Here is a 15,125-nt window from a genome sequence, read left to right on the forward strand (position 1 = left end):
TTTATAAAATTAACATCTTTATTTTAATAGCATTCCGTAGTACATGACTAGTGATATTAAAGTAATTTTCAACAACAATATGTACTATCAATTATTTTCAGACATAAATGATTGAAGTAGTCCTTATGGCCGAGGCAATTACCAATAGATATATCCTTGTGCTTTCAGTTTCAGTTCTATCTTAAAAGAAGCTATTTTCTTTATCAATCGGGCAACTGCTTACCTCGCTGTTTTCAAGAAAGAAGACGTCACCATTAAAAAAAGGGAATATCATGGTTCAAGGGACCTCGACCAACACCGATAGAAGATGGGCAGCCAGCTGCTAATCAACTCCAAACGTTAGAATTCGGAATGGCAATTGAATAATTGCTCTTTAGATCTATCGGGCTCAAGAAGAAGAATATTGAGAAATGAACTAATATATAATTGATTTCGGAAAAGTCATAGATCTACCATTCAGCATTCACGCCCAACTTAGTGATGATGAAATAAATAGAGCAATACAGGCACCAAAGATAGTCATAGCAAAATTAGGTTTTTCCCATCAAATTGGTTGTCTTAAAAGTATACTTGTGATCCCCATTTGAACACCCATACGTTTAGGATCCACAGCAAGCTGATTTTTGGGCAGATTGAGCAGCCCCTGCTGATGCGTCTGGTTGGTTAATCTTAATTGTCTGTGGCTGAAAAGATACCAACAAAGAAAACTCTGTTAGATAAAATTACGAGACGGTCAGTTCAACTGGGCATGTATTTAAGGCTTGCTGAGTTTTGCTACTTGTGAACGTGGTGTGTCAACATAACACTTGTTGCCAGACCCATTGTAATTACCAAAAAAAGTTAGATTACCAATATTTTTTCATCATTGTGACCCAGATCAGTGGTGTGTTGTATATATCAAAAATTAGATGTGAATTGTTCCCAGAAACACAGATAGTCCCACAAATTCCTCTCTCTACCCATTAAAAACTCCCAGCAGCTCTCCTCCCTCACTCCCACCCCTCCCCTTCCATCATTCCCCTCCCTCCTCCCTCCCTCTCTCCACAAGGTAAATATGTTGTTTTCTTATCATTTTCTTTCCTTTTTCTCTTTGGAAGGTTGGTGCCAGATCTACTTCTTCTGGCATCCCAACTGATGCATGCGCCTCACCATTGCAATGGCAAGCCATCAATCACCACATCCGGCATCCAATCTACAATTTCCACCTGCATGTGAACCACATGTGCCATCTCAAGCAAGCACGTGTCCCACGCACGGCCACCCAATATAATCCAGGCTTGCTCCAAAACCAATCTTACTTATTTCCTTACTCTTGAGAGTTCACAAGCTCCCTGATCCAAAGCTGATGCAGTAAAGCTATCAGACTACCATCTCACAGCAATTTGCAGTAGTGCGCTCCTCTACAGCGGTTTCTTGTCGCAACAAACAAACTAAAAGAACCCATAAAACATTACAAAGTGTTTCAGCAACCACCTCAATCGCGGCCCCTTTCTTAACATCTTGGCCAAGGAAATATGGGATCCGACAATTGATTGGCTCAATAAATTATTTCTATCCTTGGTCTTATTAATACCTAGTTTTTCTAAAATATAAAATAAGAAAAACTTGGCCACGCAAAGAAACTACATTTACAAATAATCAATTTTTCACCATTTGAGACTTCAAAGTTTGAATTATACCTCAGCCCTTGAGTCAGTATCTGCCAGTCTTTGCTTAATATCCCTAGCTATTGAAAAGAAGACCTCTTCCACGTTCAAATTTGTCTTTGCACTCTGTCAATCACAGGTTTTTAAGCACAAAAAGAATGAAGAAACAAAAGACAACAACAACTACTTCTGTAAGTTTAACAAAAGCAACAAATGTTACTCACGGTCTCAAAGAACTTGATGCCATATTCATCAGCGAGAGCTTGGCCCTTTGAGGTAGGAACCGCCTGAAAATAAGGTCTATGTCAAGTGAACATCGATAACAGTCAGGGAAAACTAAAACACACAGAAACAGAGAGAGGGCGGACCCTTTTGCTTTCATCCATGTCAGCCTTGTTACCAATCAGTATCTTGTTGACATTGTCAGAAGCATGCTGTTCAATGTTACGAATCCAATTCCTAATGTCTGGATGTGAAAAGAAATCATTTGAATAATAATTTACAATCAGGTCATTAAAATATCTACCATTGATTGAGCACAGGAAGCTCCTCAGATCCACTACTGTATAAAATTCAATGGAAAGGAATCTATACAATTTAAGAAATTCAGTAAAGCAGAAGGATCATCAATATAATCAGGGCATTCTAAACTTCAGATAATAATGGTGAAGAAAGACATTACTGTTAAAAGATGACTCATCTGTGACATCATAAACTAGCAAAATACCCATGGCTCCACGATAGTAAGCTGCAGAAGATAAGAATAGTCAGTCAGGTTTCTGACACTTAAATCATGAAATCTATTACTTGGAAGTAAGTTAAAAAAATTAATTATCAACTACAGACAAAGCTCAAGTTATTTATGTCCAGGCGAGTATTATCTTTGAACAAATGATACCGCAAAAAATGTAGACGCACAATATCTAAGTAAACACGGCTCCAAATACAATTGAGCAAAATCACATACACTCGCCCTCAACAATACTACCATATACCATATGATAAGGCTCAAGAACTTTACAATATATCCATATAACATTATAAGCCTTGTGCTTGTTCTTTATAGGACATGGCAATTACAAAGCAAGCCTATTGCAGAAAAGTTGAATTAACCATTACAACTCCAATTTGATAGATAATTCAAGCACTATAAGCTCCTATTAGACATAGCATAACACTCTTTGATTGCTCTTCAAAAACAGATTGTTTGTATACATATGAAAACAACCACAATGTAAGCTTTGTAAATGACTGTTTTGCCAACTTAGATTTATAGACTCAACTCTTTCAAAACTTTTGACAAGCCCAAAAAATTCCAATACAAAACTGCACTACCCATAATGTGGTAAGGACCATAAAATAGAATAAGAGTGCATTTACAATCCTATTCAATACTACTTTTAAGGCTAGAGACCAACCAGTCGTAATCGTTCGAAAACGCTCTTGACCAGCAGTATCCCAAATTTGAAGTTTAATTCGTTTGCCGTCAAGCTCTATTGTCCTTATCTTAAAATCAATTCTGCCAAAGAAAATCCAACCAAGTGTCATCAGAAGCTAATTACATTGAAACACAAAAAGAAACTTCCTAAACAGATAGGATTGGAAAACACCTACCCAATTGTCGTAATAAAACTGGTAGTAAATGATCCATCAGAGAAACGCAAAAGAAGGCAACTCTTACCCACACCTGCCATATCACACAAGGAGGTACACTATAAGTTAATACAGGGATACTTGTAAAAAGCAAAGTTTCAAATTAATATTTGTCGGTTCTCATGCAGCAGTCATCAGAGTTGGTCACAGTGTTGGTTAAGTTGCATAAACGCCACCTAAAGCCTAGGCACAAAGTGCAAAGAGTATCTGGTTGAATATAAGCACACAGTTTTAATTAATGATGTACATGAAATTTTTTTCATAAAAGACAATAAAAGGGTTTTAAAAAATCAAGAGAGTAGTATATTTAGCATATTAACTCAATTTGTTAGAGTTTATGCAACATGACAATCAACTTATTAACTAATCATGTGAAGTTTAAACATGACATTTTATTTTTGATGAATATAAAATTATTTTGTTTTCAATATACATAATTGTCATAACCACAATATTTGATAGTCATAATAAATGAAATATGGTTGAATCTACAAAACCAATAGTTTACTTTTTTTCAAAAAGTTACAAAAGCACACTTTAAGATCACCAAAAAAGCGCTAAAATAGCTTTGGCCTTTGTGCTTATACATGCTTTTACAAACATTGGTTTCTTGAACTAGTGAAATGCCACAATCAACTCCAGCCTAATAATAAGCACCCCACATTCGCATTATTGGAAAATATCATAAATGGAATTATAATTCTGTCAAAATCGACCCTCAATCTTATAACAGCATCTACACACGTCCCTCAAGCACTAATTTTCGCTCCCCAGTAACCTTTCAACCGCACCACGTTAAAATCTAATGAGGCTCTTTTGGACTAAGTTGCAAACTCAATAGTACCTAACATGGATACTCAGTTTAAAAATCCACGTGAAAGAAAATTACATAAACATACAATTAGCCTTCCCCAAACAATTAATTTTAAATCCATTTCACACCGCATATCAAGGATACACATTATTTCCTAACAAAAAGGACTACAAACAGAGTTTGAAATTGAAAATAAACAGAAAAATTGGTTATAATCGTGCACATGTAGCTCAAACCCAATATTTTCGTCAATTTTCATATGTAATAGACTTGCGAAAATAACCGCGTAATCTCCGAACCAAGCAATGAAGCAAAGGATAGATTCCGAAGGGTACAAATGTAAAATCGTACCGCTGTCGCCGATCAGGAGGAGCTTTATGAGGTAATCATAATCGGCCCGAGCTCTAGCAGGTGGAGCAGCCATTGAAAATTACCACCAAAGTCGAGAAGCAAACCCTAGAGTAAATAATAAAATAAACGAGGAAGAAAAAGTTGAAAGGAAACAAAAAAAACAAAAAAAAAAAATTGAATTCAAGTTTGAAAACACGAAGGATTAATGTATAAAAGGGAAATACCAGATCGATCGGGGGGAAGAGGAAGTGGAAGAGTGAGATCCAAGGAAACGAGAGAAAAGAGGAGGGAAACGCCTCTGCTTGGTACCTTAGCACCGGTCGGCCGTTGAAGAAAAACAAAAACAGAAACAAATATCGGGGAGAGAGAAGTTTGGCAAAACGGGTGCGTTTCGGTATTTCAAGGTGTGGGAGGGGACATGTAGCCGTACGATAATGTGCCTTGCGGTATGGGGCTATCCGACGTATTATAATGGAGTCGTTGACGGTGCAATTGTGAGCGGTGCCTTTTTTGAGTATTAAATGTTGAGTTTTGTTACTTATCCATAAAGTTGTTAATTAATTTACGTATTAATATTAATTTTTTTATATTTAAAATTTAAATTAATATTATTTTTAATAAAATTTATTTTTTAACCAATTATATTAAATTAATACACATATTAGTATGCAGTTATGAGTAAAATTAGATTTTTTCTTAAATGTTAATGCAAGTACATGAGTAGGAAATCCGAGATCTAATTTTTATCTAAATTTTTAAATTAAAATATGTTATAGAAATTTATTTCCAAGTCAAAACGTACTTTTTATATTATTAAAATTTGATTTGTAGAATTTAAATATTAAAAATTTTCTTCTAAATTAAATTATACCAAGTAAACGATTTGTTAGATGTTTATCCATATCGGATTGATAGAGTTTTTCATTTGTTTAACATTTGATATTGTCTGTAACATTGGTATGACTGATAATAAATATTATAAAATTTATTATATTTCTCTCTTTTTTCATTTTAGATTTTAAAATTCAGACAAAAACTTTAGACTTTAGATGACCCAATTCATCCAAATAACGTGAGAAAATTAAATTTGAGATTTTGCAAGTGGATGTGGAGTTGAGAAGTTTGAATATGATTTTTTAAAAGTATATTTGTTTCTGAGTTTATACAAATTATACCATGCCTGCTCGGTGGGCCCCAACATCTGGCCTACTTGATCCATCCGTTCGGCCCCCACTTGGGGTAGGTGAGGGCGAATCGGCAAATAGGTTTTAATATGACCATTTGAAATGCCAGGAGAATAGTACCGGGTTGGGCCTTGGGCTCGCTCAAGTTTCACCTGTATGCCCGACTCTTTATATTATATATATGTTAAAAAAAATTTAAAAAAAAAAACGTAACTATAAATACTATTTCTCATTTCTCTCCTTCCCACCCAAGGCCCTGTCCTCCCTTCCTCTTCTGCTCTCCCCTCTCATCTTCTCTTCTCTTCTCCCCCTTCCTTTCATGCATTAATGGTTGTCACCGCCCTCTCTTCTCTCCCCTTTCTCTTCACCTCCCTCTTTCATTCTTCTCCGCCTCCTCTAAGTCGGCTTCTCTCTATTGTCTTGGGTGACGGTCAAGCCGTAGTCTACGATGATAAGACCACAGTTGATCGTGGGTCTCTATGACCAAGCAACCCACGACTGTCGACGTGGATATGTAAGTTAAAGACCTATAGCTATAACCATGGGTCTCGGAGTTTTATGACCCACGACTAGTGACGCTTTTAATTGGATACTAATTAAATGAAAAGTTAAATTATATTTTTTTTTAGAGATGTGAAGATGTTTGGTTTGATTTAAAAATATATAAATTGAGAAATTCTCTTGCACCAAACAAGGCCAAAGTTGAAGTTTGGGAAGTGGGATTGAAGGTTGGTTGGTTGGATTTTAGAATTGGAGTTTTGCATGTTTTGAGAAGCATAATGTTGAATTTTGGAGTGAAATTCTAGACTTTACGAAGACTTTTTGGTTTGAAGTCTTCGGACAATGGATTTGGTGGTCAATTGGATGACTTAAAGTATCTCATAATTATGTGAACAGTAGTGAAATTATCTATAAATAGTAATGAAATAATTTAAGTTAAAATATTTTATTGAGTTTTTAAAAATGAAAAAGAAAAAATTAAATAAAAATATTATAAATTTAAAAACATATTTAATTTAATTTTTTGATATTATTTTTGTTTTGAAGTTTCAAAAAATTGTATTGATTTTTATATTTTGTTTTGAAATTTATAAAAATTGTAATAATTCGGCAATGATTAAATGAAAAAGTTGAAGATTTGAAATTAAAAAATATTTTATATTTAAATAATGTTTAAGAAAGAAATTGTAAAAAAGTTCAGATAACTTTTCATCTCATCAACCGATTGTACCTAAAACTTTTTAGAATATAATTTTTTAAGATCTTTCTTATCATAATTGTTTTGTATATATATGTATTATATATTGGAAATCATAGATGTTTTGTAGTTTTCTTTTCTGAAACATAGATGTTAATTTGTAGTTATTATAGTTCATTAGGTATATATTGTTTTACATTAATTCCATCAGACTTAATTGTGCAACGAACAAAGTAAAAAGAACGAGGAGGAGGGAAGAAAAAAAAAAAGGTAGTTTCTGAAATTCTTATTAGTTATATGTGTGTGTATATATATATATATAAAAGACGTGAGTTGGGCTTGAAAGCCCTAAAGTTGGAAAATGGGCCTTAAGAGGTTTATAATTGTGCGACCCATTCAAAGTGGGGGGGCCTAGGGTTGGGCTTCCCAATGTGTAGGGAATGTGGGGAGATTAGATCTGTACAAAACCAGTCATCACCAATGTGAACTAGTCGTCGGAGTCTGGACTGGCAGAGAACCGGTTGATAAAATTGATAAAATAGACATCAGCCAATTTGGTCTCAGTTTAAATCAAGTTCAAATTACTGAAACGGTCGATATATATATATTTTATAATATGTACCGATTATAAAAATAAAAATAAAATAAAACGACGTTGTTCGTCGTTTGAATTTAGGATTTAATACCCTCTTCTCTCCCTCTTCTTCTCTCAATTCTCCATTTCTCTCATATTCTCTCTCCTCTCTCACACAACATCGTGTGCCAATTTTACTCTCTCTCTCTCTCTCTCTCTCTCTCTCTCTCTCTCTCATCGCAACCTCTATTCTCCTGGTACTCTCTCTTATCACATCACCGATGAACCAACCGAAGTCACGCTAAAACCGAGCATGCCAATTTTCTCCCCTTAACCGGTTGGTTCTACCAGTTTTAAACATGTATAAAACCAGCAATTCGATTTCTATTTTGGACCGAAACTGAACCACATGTCAGTTTTCATCTCTAGGGAAGACGACGGGCTAAAAAATTAGCATTTTGCCCAAGTAGGAGTGGAGAGGGTGCACCAACCTGTATTATGTATGGGCGGGGATTAACCCTAAATAGACTAAGTGCAATCACTCTAAAATCAAGGATAAATGGAAAAGGAATTCAGTCTATCATACACTATTTTTTTGTTTTTTTCCATCAAAGAAATTCATGAGATCCTACCTACCTTACTAAAGCTTATAAAATTTGGAACTTAAAAATAAAAATAAAACAAAGGTTTTAAATTAGAAAAATATTAACACTAAAAGAAAATGGGTGGCTCTACAGCCACAGTAGTACATTTCATCTATGTTTTTTTTCTTTACTTCTTTTTTAAATGCATTTTTTTAACACTTTTAAATATTTAAAAAAAATCATAATGTTTTTAAAAAATATTTCCTTAAAAATTAAGTAAAAAACCAGCTGTAGCCCCAGCGGAAGGACTAGCATTCTTCAAAGAAAAAAAAAATAGAAAATGGAAAAATAGAACCTTTTAGCCCGTCTATCTATTTTTTTTTTTCCAAATAAGAGCATTCTAATGAGTGAGTGCCACGTAAGCCTCCAATTTCATCTCCAATATGACTGCAGAACAGGCTACTACTCACTGCAACAAAAAAGCCTTCCCTCTTTGTTAAAACAGTGCATGCGACGTTACCTACAACAGATGCAAGGCACGCAACAGAGCACTCTAGTACAGCAGTATCACTACATGCATGCAAAACATGCAGTCCATGCAATGTCGTCCATAGTAGATGCATGCAGCAGATTAGGGCTGTAAAAAAATATCGAAAAATCAACCGAAATTGACACAGATCGACCGCTGAAGATCGAAACCGGAATAGAACCAGTTGGTGCACGGTGGAATTTATTCAAAACCGATGTCTAATGGTTCAATCCCGGTTTGAACCTGGGCCAGACCGCTAAACCAACTGATGGTTTAAATTTTTTTTTTTTAATTATACATATATGAAACAACACCGTTTCACTTTAAAACGGCGTCATTTTAAGACTTAGTATTTGAAAAAAAATATAAAAGGAACGACACCGTTTTAACTCTAGGGTTAACACGGCGCACATTCCTCTTCTTCGTCATTTCTTTTTTTTTCACTTTCAGACACTTTTGCCGCCCCTCTCTCTCTCTCAAAAATCTCACAATCATCGCGGTTTCATCGCTCTCTCTCTCTCTCTCTCTCTCTCTCTCTCTCTCTCTCTCTCTCTCTCTCTCTCTCTCTCTCTCTCTCTCTCTCTCTCTCACGGTGCACGTAGCCACCGAAGACGCCAACGAACCGACTGGAGTTACGTCAAAACTAAGGAAGACGGTTTCCTCCCCATTCATCGACTGGTTTCGATCGAGATTTGCATCATTTTAGGGTATTAGTGCGGTTTCGGTTTTGGACAAAAAATCGCACCGATACGTCAGTTTTCACCTCTACAGCAAACCACTTAGTGAAGGACCACCCAAATACCTATGCTGCATGGCTTGCACCATCCAAACTCCTTTCCACTAATCATCTATTATAGTACACACACTCACGTACACTACTAGTTGTAGGAAATTCGTCACAGAGGAATATTCCTCTTGTGCTGTAACACTATAAATATCGAGGTCTTACCTCATTATAAACATTGCATGAAAATATCATATACAATGAGTTTTATTGGCATGGTATTAGAGAATACCTAGGACTAATCATCCACCATGTATACTTCCTCATCAACTCATTTCTCTTCTTCTTCTCCTACCTCTCTTCCCACCCTTCCTTTACCCAACTTTTCACACATCATATTGGTTAAACTTACACCTGAAAAATTTCTTCTCTGGAAAGTGCAAAGAGTCCCATATTTGCAAGGTTAGAAGCTATATAAATATGTTGATGTATCATGTCCCAAGCACCCTTGCCGATGATTGATCTAATCTAGAGTATGAACTCTGGATCCAACAAGATCAGCTTGTCATGACTACACTCATCTCCTCTCTATCAGAGTCTATTATAGCCCAAGTAGTCAGTTGTGCAGCTGCACGTGAAGTGCAGCTCTCCATTTAATCCACTTATGCCTCTGCCTCCCAAGCACGCCTAGTTTAAACATAACTGCAGCTGGCTAGTCCAAAGAAAGGTACTGACTCTATCTCTACCTATTTTCAGTGTGCTAAAACTCTTGCCGATACAATGTTTGTAGTTAGAAGACCCCTACCATCAGCAGAATCTGTCCCATATTTGTTAGCTGGCCTAGGACTTGATTATAATGCCTTAGTTGCATTAGTTACCACAAGAATTGATCCTATCTCTATTGAGGCTCTTCTAGGTCATTTGCTCACACATGAGGCACACCCACAATACCATTAAGCTAACATCTCTCTACTATCTACACTTGAAACCTCTGCAAACTTTTCTACTCATTTTTATGCTCCTGGACATGATCGTGGCTTACGAGGACGTCAAAATAGGAATTACATCCATGGGGGTCATTCTTACTCATCCTTTTCATGTGGTTCATCAAGATTTTCAGGTTCATCCTTACCTAAATTTTCTTCATCAAATGCTGACTCTCGGCCCATCTACCAAGTATGCAACAGAGTTGGGCACTCTACTTTTACATGCATTCATAGATGTAATCAAGCCTACACAGCAGAAACACCACTATCTACAAACCATAGCTCCTCCAACTACACCATTAATGTCCCTTGGTACCCCGACATAGCTGCCACCAACCATGTCATAAGTGAACTAGCCAACCTGAACATGCATGCTGCTAAACATCACGGGGAGCTTCAAGTTGGAGATGGCACCCAAGACCTATATCACACTCTGCGTCTGCAACTTTTCCTTTCAACTCCTCTAATTTCATCTTAACAAAGTTATTATGTGTTCCCCCATTTACCAAAAATTTGATATCTGTAAGATAATTTTGTTTGGACAATAATATCTTCTTCCAATTTTTCTCAAACCATTTCTTTGTCAAGGTTTGCATCACAAGGAGAACTCTACTTGAAGAGAACACAACTAATGGCTTATACACCTTCTCACTACCACCTCCAGCTCACACAATCTCACTATCCACCCATTATGGCACTCAAGACTTGGCCACCCATCTCTCAAGATAGTTCGACATGTTCTTCAAGAGCATGCTCTTCCTTTTGATCAGTTTTCATCTATGAATTTCTATAATGCATGTGCCTTGGCTAAACATCATATAAAGCCAGCACAACAAGACTTTGTAACTCAACTAAGCCATTTCCCCTTATTTTCTGTGACCTTTGGGGTCCCTCACCTTATGTTTTAAATGAAGGTTTTTATATTTCCTTTGTAGATGACTACTCTTGACACATGAATTTTTCCATTGCAAACAAAGTCTCAAGCATTGTCTACCTTTATTAAATTCCAAGCTTATGTTCACACACAATTAAAACAAAAATTAAACAAGTTCAAACTGATTGGGGATGGGAGTTTAGACCATTCAAAGACATTCTATCCATCTCAAGAATTACACATTGTGTAACTTGCCCTCATGCACATGCTCAAAATGGCATTGTCGAGACAAAACATAGACACATTGTGGACTCAGTTTTGGCCTTACTTGCACATGCTTATGTTCCCTTGCAATTTTGGCTCTATGTGTTCCAACATGCAGTTCGGTTAATCAACATACTTCCATCCTCATCTTTTCAAAATTCCTCACCATTTCTAACTTTACATAACAAAGAATCAGACCTCAATTCTCTTAAAATCTTCTGCTTAGCATGCTGGCCTCTCACCAAGCCATTCAACCAACACAAATTTGGCTATCGGGCCCTTGAATGTGCATACTTTGGTCATAGTTCATCCCATAAAGGATCAATTTGTTATCACATTCTATCTCACCGAGTTTACATCTCCAAGGATGTCAAGCACAATGAGGACCACTTTCCATTCTCCTTCCTTTTAAAATCCAACACTCCCAATGAGCCCACACATGTTACCCTCCCACTTCTCAAATCCATCGAGATATTTCTACCTTACTCACAATCCATACCCAGCCCAATCCCAATCCCAACCTCATTATCAACCTTACCCTCTCAAACCGAACACTCATTACCAGATGCTCAACAACATTCATGAACCATATTGACTCGATCACAAGCTGGCATCACTCAGCCTCGTCAGTTCATCGATGGCACCATCAGATGGCCACCAACCCGAGCTAACCTCTTAGTTCAACCCTCCATACCAGCCAATCCCACTTGTTTCTCCACTGCACAAAAATTACCAATGTGGAGGGCAGCAATGACACAAGAATTTAATGTCCTCTTTGCAAACCATACCTGGACCCTTGTACCTGCAATTGAAGCTCCGAATGTAGTCTCTTGTAAATGGGTTTTCAGAACAAAACAGCTTGCAGACGGCACTATCGAGTGTAGGAAAGCTCATTTGGTTGCCAAAGGATTTCTCCAACAATTGGGACTCGAATATGAACAAATATTTAGCCCAGTGGTCAAAACTACAACAACACCACTTGTTCTTACACTTGCAGTAACTCGAGGATGGCCTATTCATCAATATGATGTACAAAATGCCTTCCTACATGGCCCATTAACATAAACTGTTTTTATGACACAACCTCAAGGTTTCATCCATCTTCAATACCCCATGCATGTATGCAAGCTTAGAAAGGCTATATATAGACTGAAACAGTCACCAAGGGCATGGTACTTGAGATTAAGTTACAAATTGGCTGATCTTGGTTTCCAACCATCCTTTGCCGACACTTCTCTGTTTGTTCGAATCTATGGTACTAACATTATTTATGTGTTGGTCTACTTTGATGATCCTTCTTGTCATAGGTTCAAATATGATGCTAATTAGTGAGTTGGTTCAGGCCTTACATATTGAGTTCCCTATTATAGATCTTGGAAAGCTCTACTTCTTCTTGGGCATTGAGGTAACTCACACTGAAAAAGGCCTTCTTCTTACCCAACATAAGTACATCTTCAATCTCCTACAGCACAAAAATATGTCCTTTGCAAAACCTATGAAAACTCCCATGGCTACATCAGTAAAGTTAACTCTTCATTCTGGAAATCTCTTTGAAAACCCTACCCTTCATATAAGCACAGTTGGTTACCTACAATATTTATCATTTACCAGCCATGACCTAGCCTTTGAAGTAAGCAAAGTATGTCAATACATGCACTCCTCTCGTCTCCCACACTAGCAGGCAGTGAACAGGATCCTTAGATACCTCAAGCACACTCCTCATCTCGGCTTACTCTTATCCAAATCTTCAATTATGAATTTAACAGTCTTCTCATATGCAGATTGGGCAGGGTGCCCAGATGAAAGGAAATCAATAGGAGCATATTGCATTTTCTTGGGAACCAATCTAATCTCATGGTCCTCAAAGAAGCAACCAACAATTGCAAAGTCTTCAACAGAAGTAGAGTTCAAAGTAGTGGCCAATGCCATTGCCAAAGTTATTTGGGTCCAATACTTATGCAGAGACCTTGGTGTTCATCTCACTACAGCACCTACTCTTTACTGTGACAACCTTGGAGCAACTTACCTTTCCTCTAATCCCGTCTTTCATGCACGCACAAAACATGTGGAAATAGACCTAAGACTTCCACTTTGTGCATGACAGAGTCCTCAATAAGTCTTTATCAATGGCCTTCATCTCAGGAATAGACCAATTGGCCTACGTGTTCACAAAGCCCTTATCCTCTGAACACTTCAAGAAACGTTGTTCAAATCTACGCTTGCATTCTCTCCCGCTTGACTTGAAGGGGCCCGTTAAAACACTACATGTAAACACATACAGTGCATGCAATGTTGCCCACAACAGATGCAAGACACACAACATAGCACTCCACTACAGTAGCAACACTGCATGCAAAACATGCAATGCATGCAACATCATTCACAGCAGGTGTAAGGCATGTAGCAGACCACTCAATGCAGTACTACTTTGTAAAGGACCACCCAAATACCTCTGCTGCATTACCTGCACCATCCAAACTCCTTTCCACTAATCATCTATTATAGTATGCATGTAATACACATACTCACGTACATTGCTAGCTGTAGGAAATCTGTCACAAAGAAATATTCCTCTTATGTTGTAACACTATAAATATCGAGGTCCTACCTCCTTGTAAACATTACATAGAAATATCATATACAAGGAGTTTTATTAGCACTCTCCAGTCCCCCCATCCCCTCTCTCAAAATCCAAAACCAAAAATCTCTACTTAAATTACCATCATTTTAAGGCAAAATTGTCAAGCACCCTAATTAAACTTGCCAAAAAGGGAACAAAAACCAAAATAATAACTTCTGTTGCCCAGATGACTAACACAAGAGGGGGGGTGAATTGAGTTGTATTAAAAAAATAATTATAAATCAAATATATAATATAAAATATAAACAAAATATGAAATAACAATAAATATAAAGAGTAAGGGTAAGAGAGAAACAAACTCAGTATGTTAACGAGGTTCGGCCCCACTGCCTACGTCCTCGCCTCAAGCTACTCATTGAGGATTCCCAAATTCACTATTCAACCTCCTTCAGGTGGAGATAGAAACCTATTACACCTTTGAACAACACCGCTACAAAGGATCCGTGTAGAACACCCTCTACACTTGCAATCACCTTACAAGTGGTAATTCAACTATTCCCCGTATAGAATACTTTCTACACGTACAAGGGTTATACACACCCTTTTTCTGATACAAAAGCTGATAGTGGGTAGGTTATCAGAAAACACTCCTCAATGAGTGAAATAAGAACAATACAGCACAAACTATATCTCTCAAAATGAATAAGGATTAAGGCTCAATGCTTAGAGAAGAGAGATGAAGCTTTGAATGAATGTTGTATGCTCTGGATATTGTAAATGTGAAGCTCTCAAATGATCTATTTATAGGCATAATCTACCTTTTGTATAAGTCTAAAAAAGTATCAATCACTTTTGAAAATATTTAAATAAAACATGCACATGTGAAAGATGACAATCAATCATCTTTAATATTTTCAAAATTCAACCCTTTAATCAAGGCATGCACATGCAAAAGATGACAATCAATCATCTTTCAAAATTTTCAAATTTAATTTTCAAAAATATTCATGCACATGTAGAAAATGTATTTTAATGCTTTATGATAAAATATTAATTTTGAGCATTAATCCTAATTTCGAATTTTAAGAGATTTACAACATTACTCTATGACTTTAATGTGAACTTATTTCCTTCTTACTCATGCTTGGTTCTTTGATGTGCTT

At 36.6% G+C, this 15,125-nt stretch overlaps 1 protein-coding gene across 1 annotated transcript; it reads right to left on the reverse strand.

Moving 5' to 3' along the window:
- Positions 1-403: 403 nt before the first annotated feature.
- Positions 404-4,883, reverse strand: LOC122277808 (ras-related protein RABE1c-like). Its single transcript, XM_043087983.1, has 9 exons — positions 4,689-4,883; positions 4,465-4,569; positions 3,261-3,333; positions 3,065-3,165; positions 2,329-2,394; positions 2,015-2,112; positions 1,871-1,933; positions 1,680-1,772; positions 404-683 (listed from the first exon to the last, which is right to left on the reverse strand). Exons 2-9 carry the CDS (start codon positions 4,535-4,537, stop codon positions 600-602), a joined length of 651 nt encoding a protein of 216 aa, XP_042943917.1. The 5' UTR covers positions 4,538-4,569; positions 4,689-4,883; the 3' UTR covers positions 404-599.
- Between the last annotated feature and the right edge of the window lie 10,242 nt (positions 4,884-15,125).

Source organism: Carya illinoinensis, chromosome 9 (genome assembly GCF_018687715.1).
Source record: "Carya illinoinensis cultivar Pawnee chromosome 9, C.illinoinensisPawnee_v1, whole genome shotgun sequence".
Lineage (NCBI taxonomy): Eukaryota > Viridiplantae > Streptophyta > Magnoliopsida > Fagales > Juglandaceae > Carya > Carya illinoinensis.

What these genes read in the sequence shown, in the direction of transcription:
- LOC122277808 (XM_043087983.1), bottom strand. Translation starts at nt 4,537, where the DNA reads ATGGCTGCTCCACCTGCTAGAGCTCGGGCCGATTATGATTACCTCATA. An exon ending in AGTTTTATTACGACAATTGG is followed by an intron (nt 3,166 to 3,260) that starts GTAGGTGTTTTC and finishes TTTCTTTGGCAG; the next exon opens with AATTGATTTTAAGATAAGGA. An exon ending in ACATGGATGAAAGCAAAAGG is followed by an intron (nt 1,934 to 2,014) that starts GTCCGCCCTCTC and finishes CCTTATTTTCAG; the next exon opens with GCGGTTCCTACCTCAAAGGG.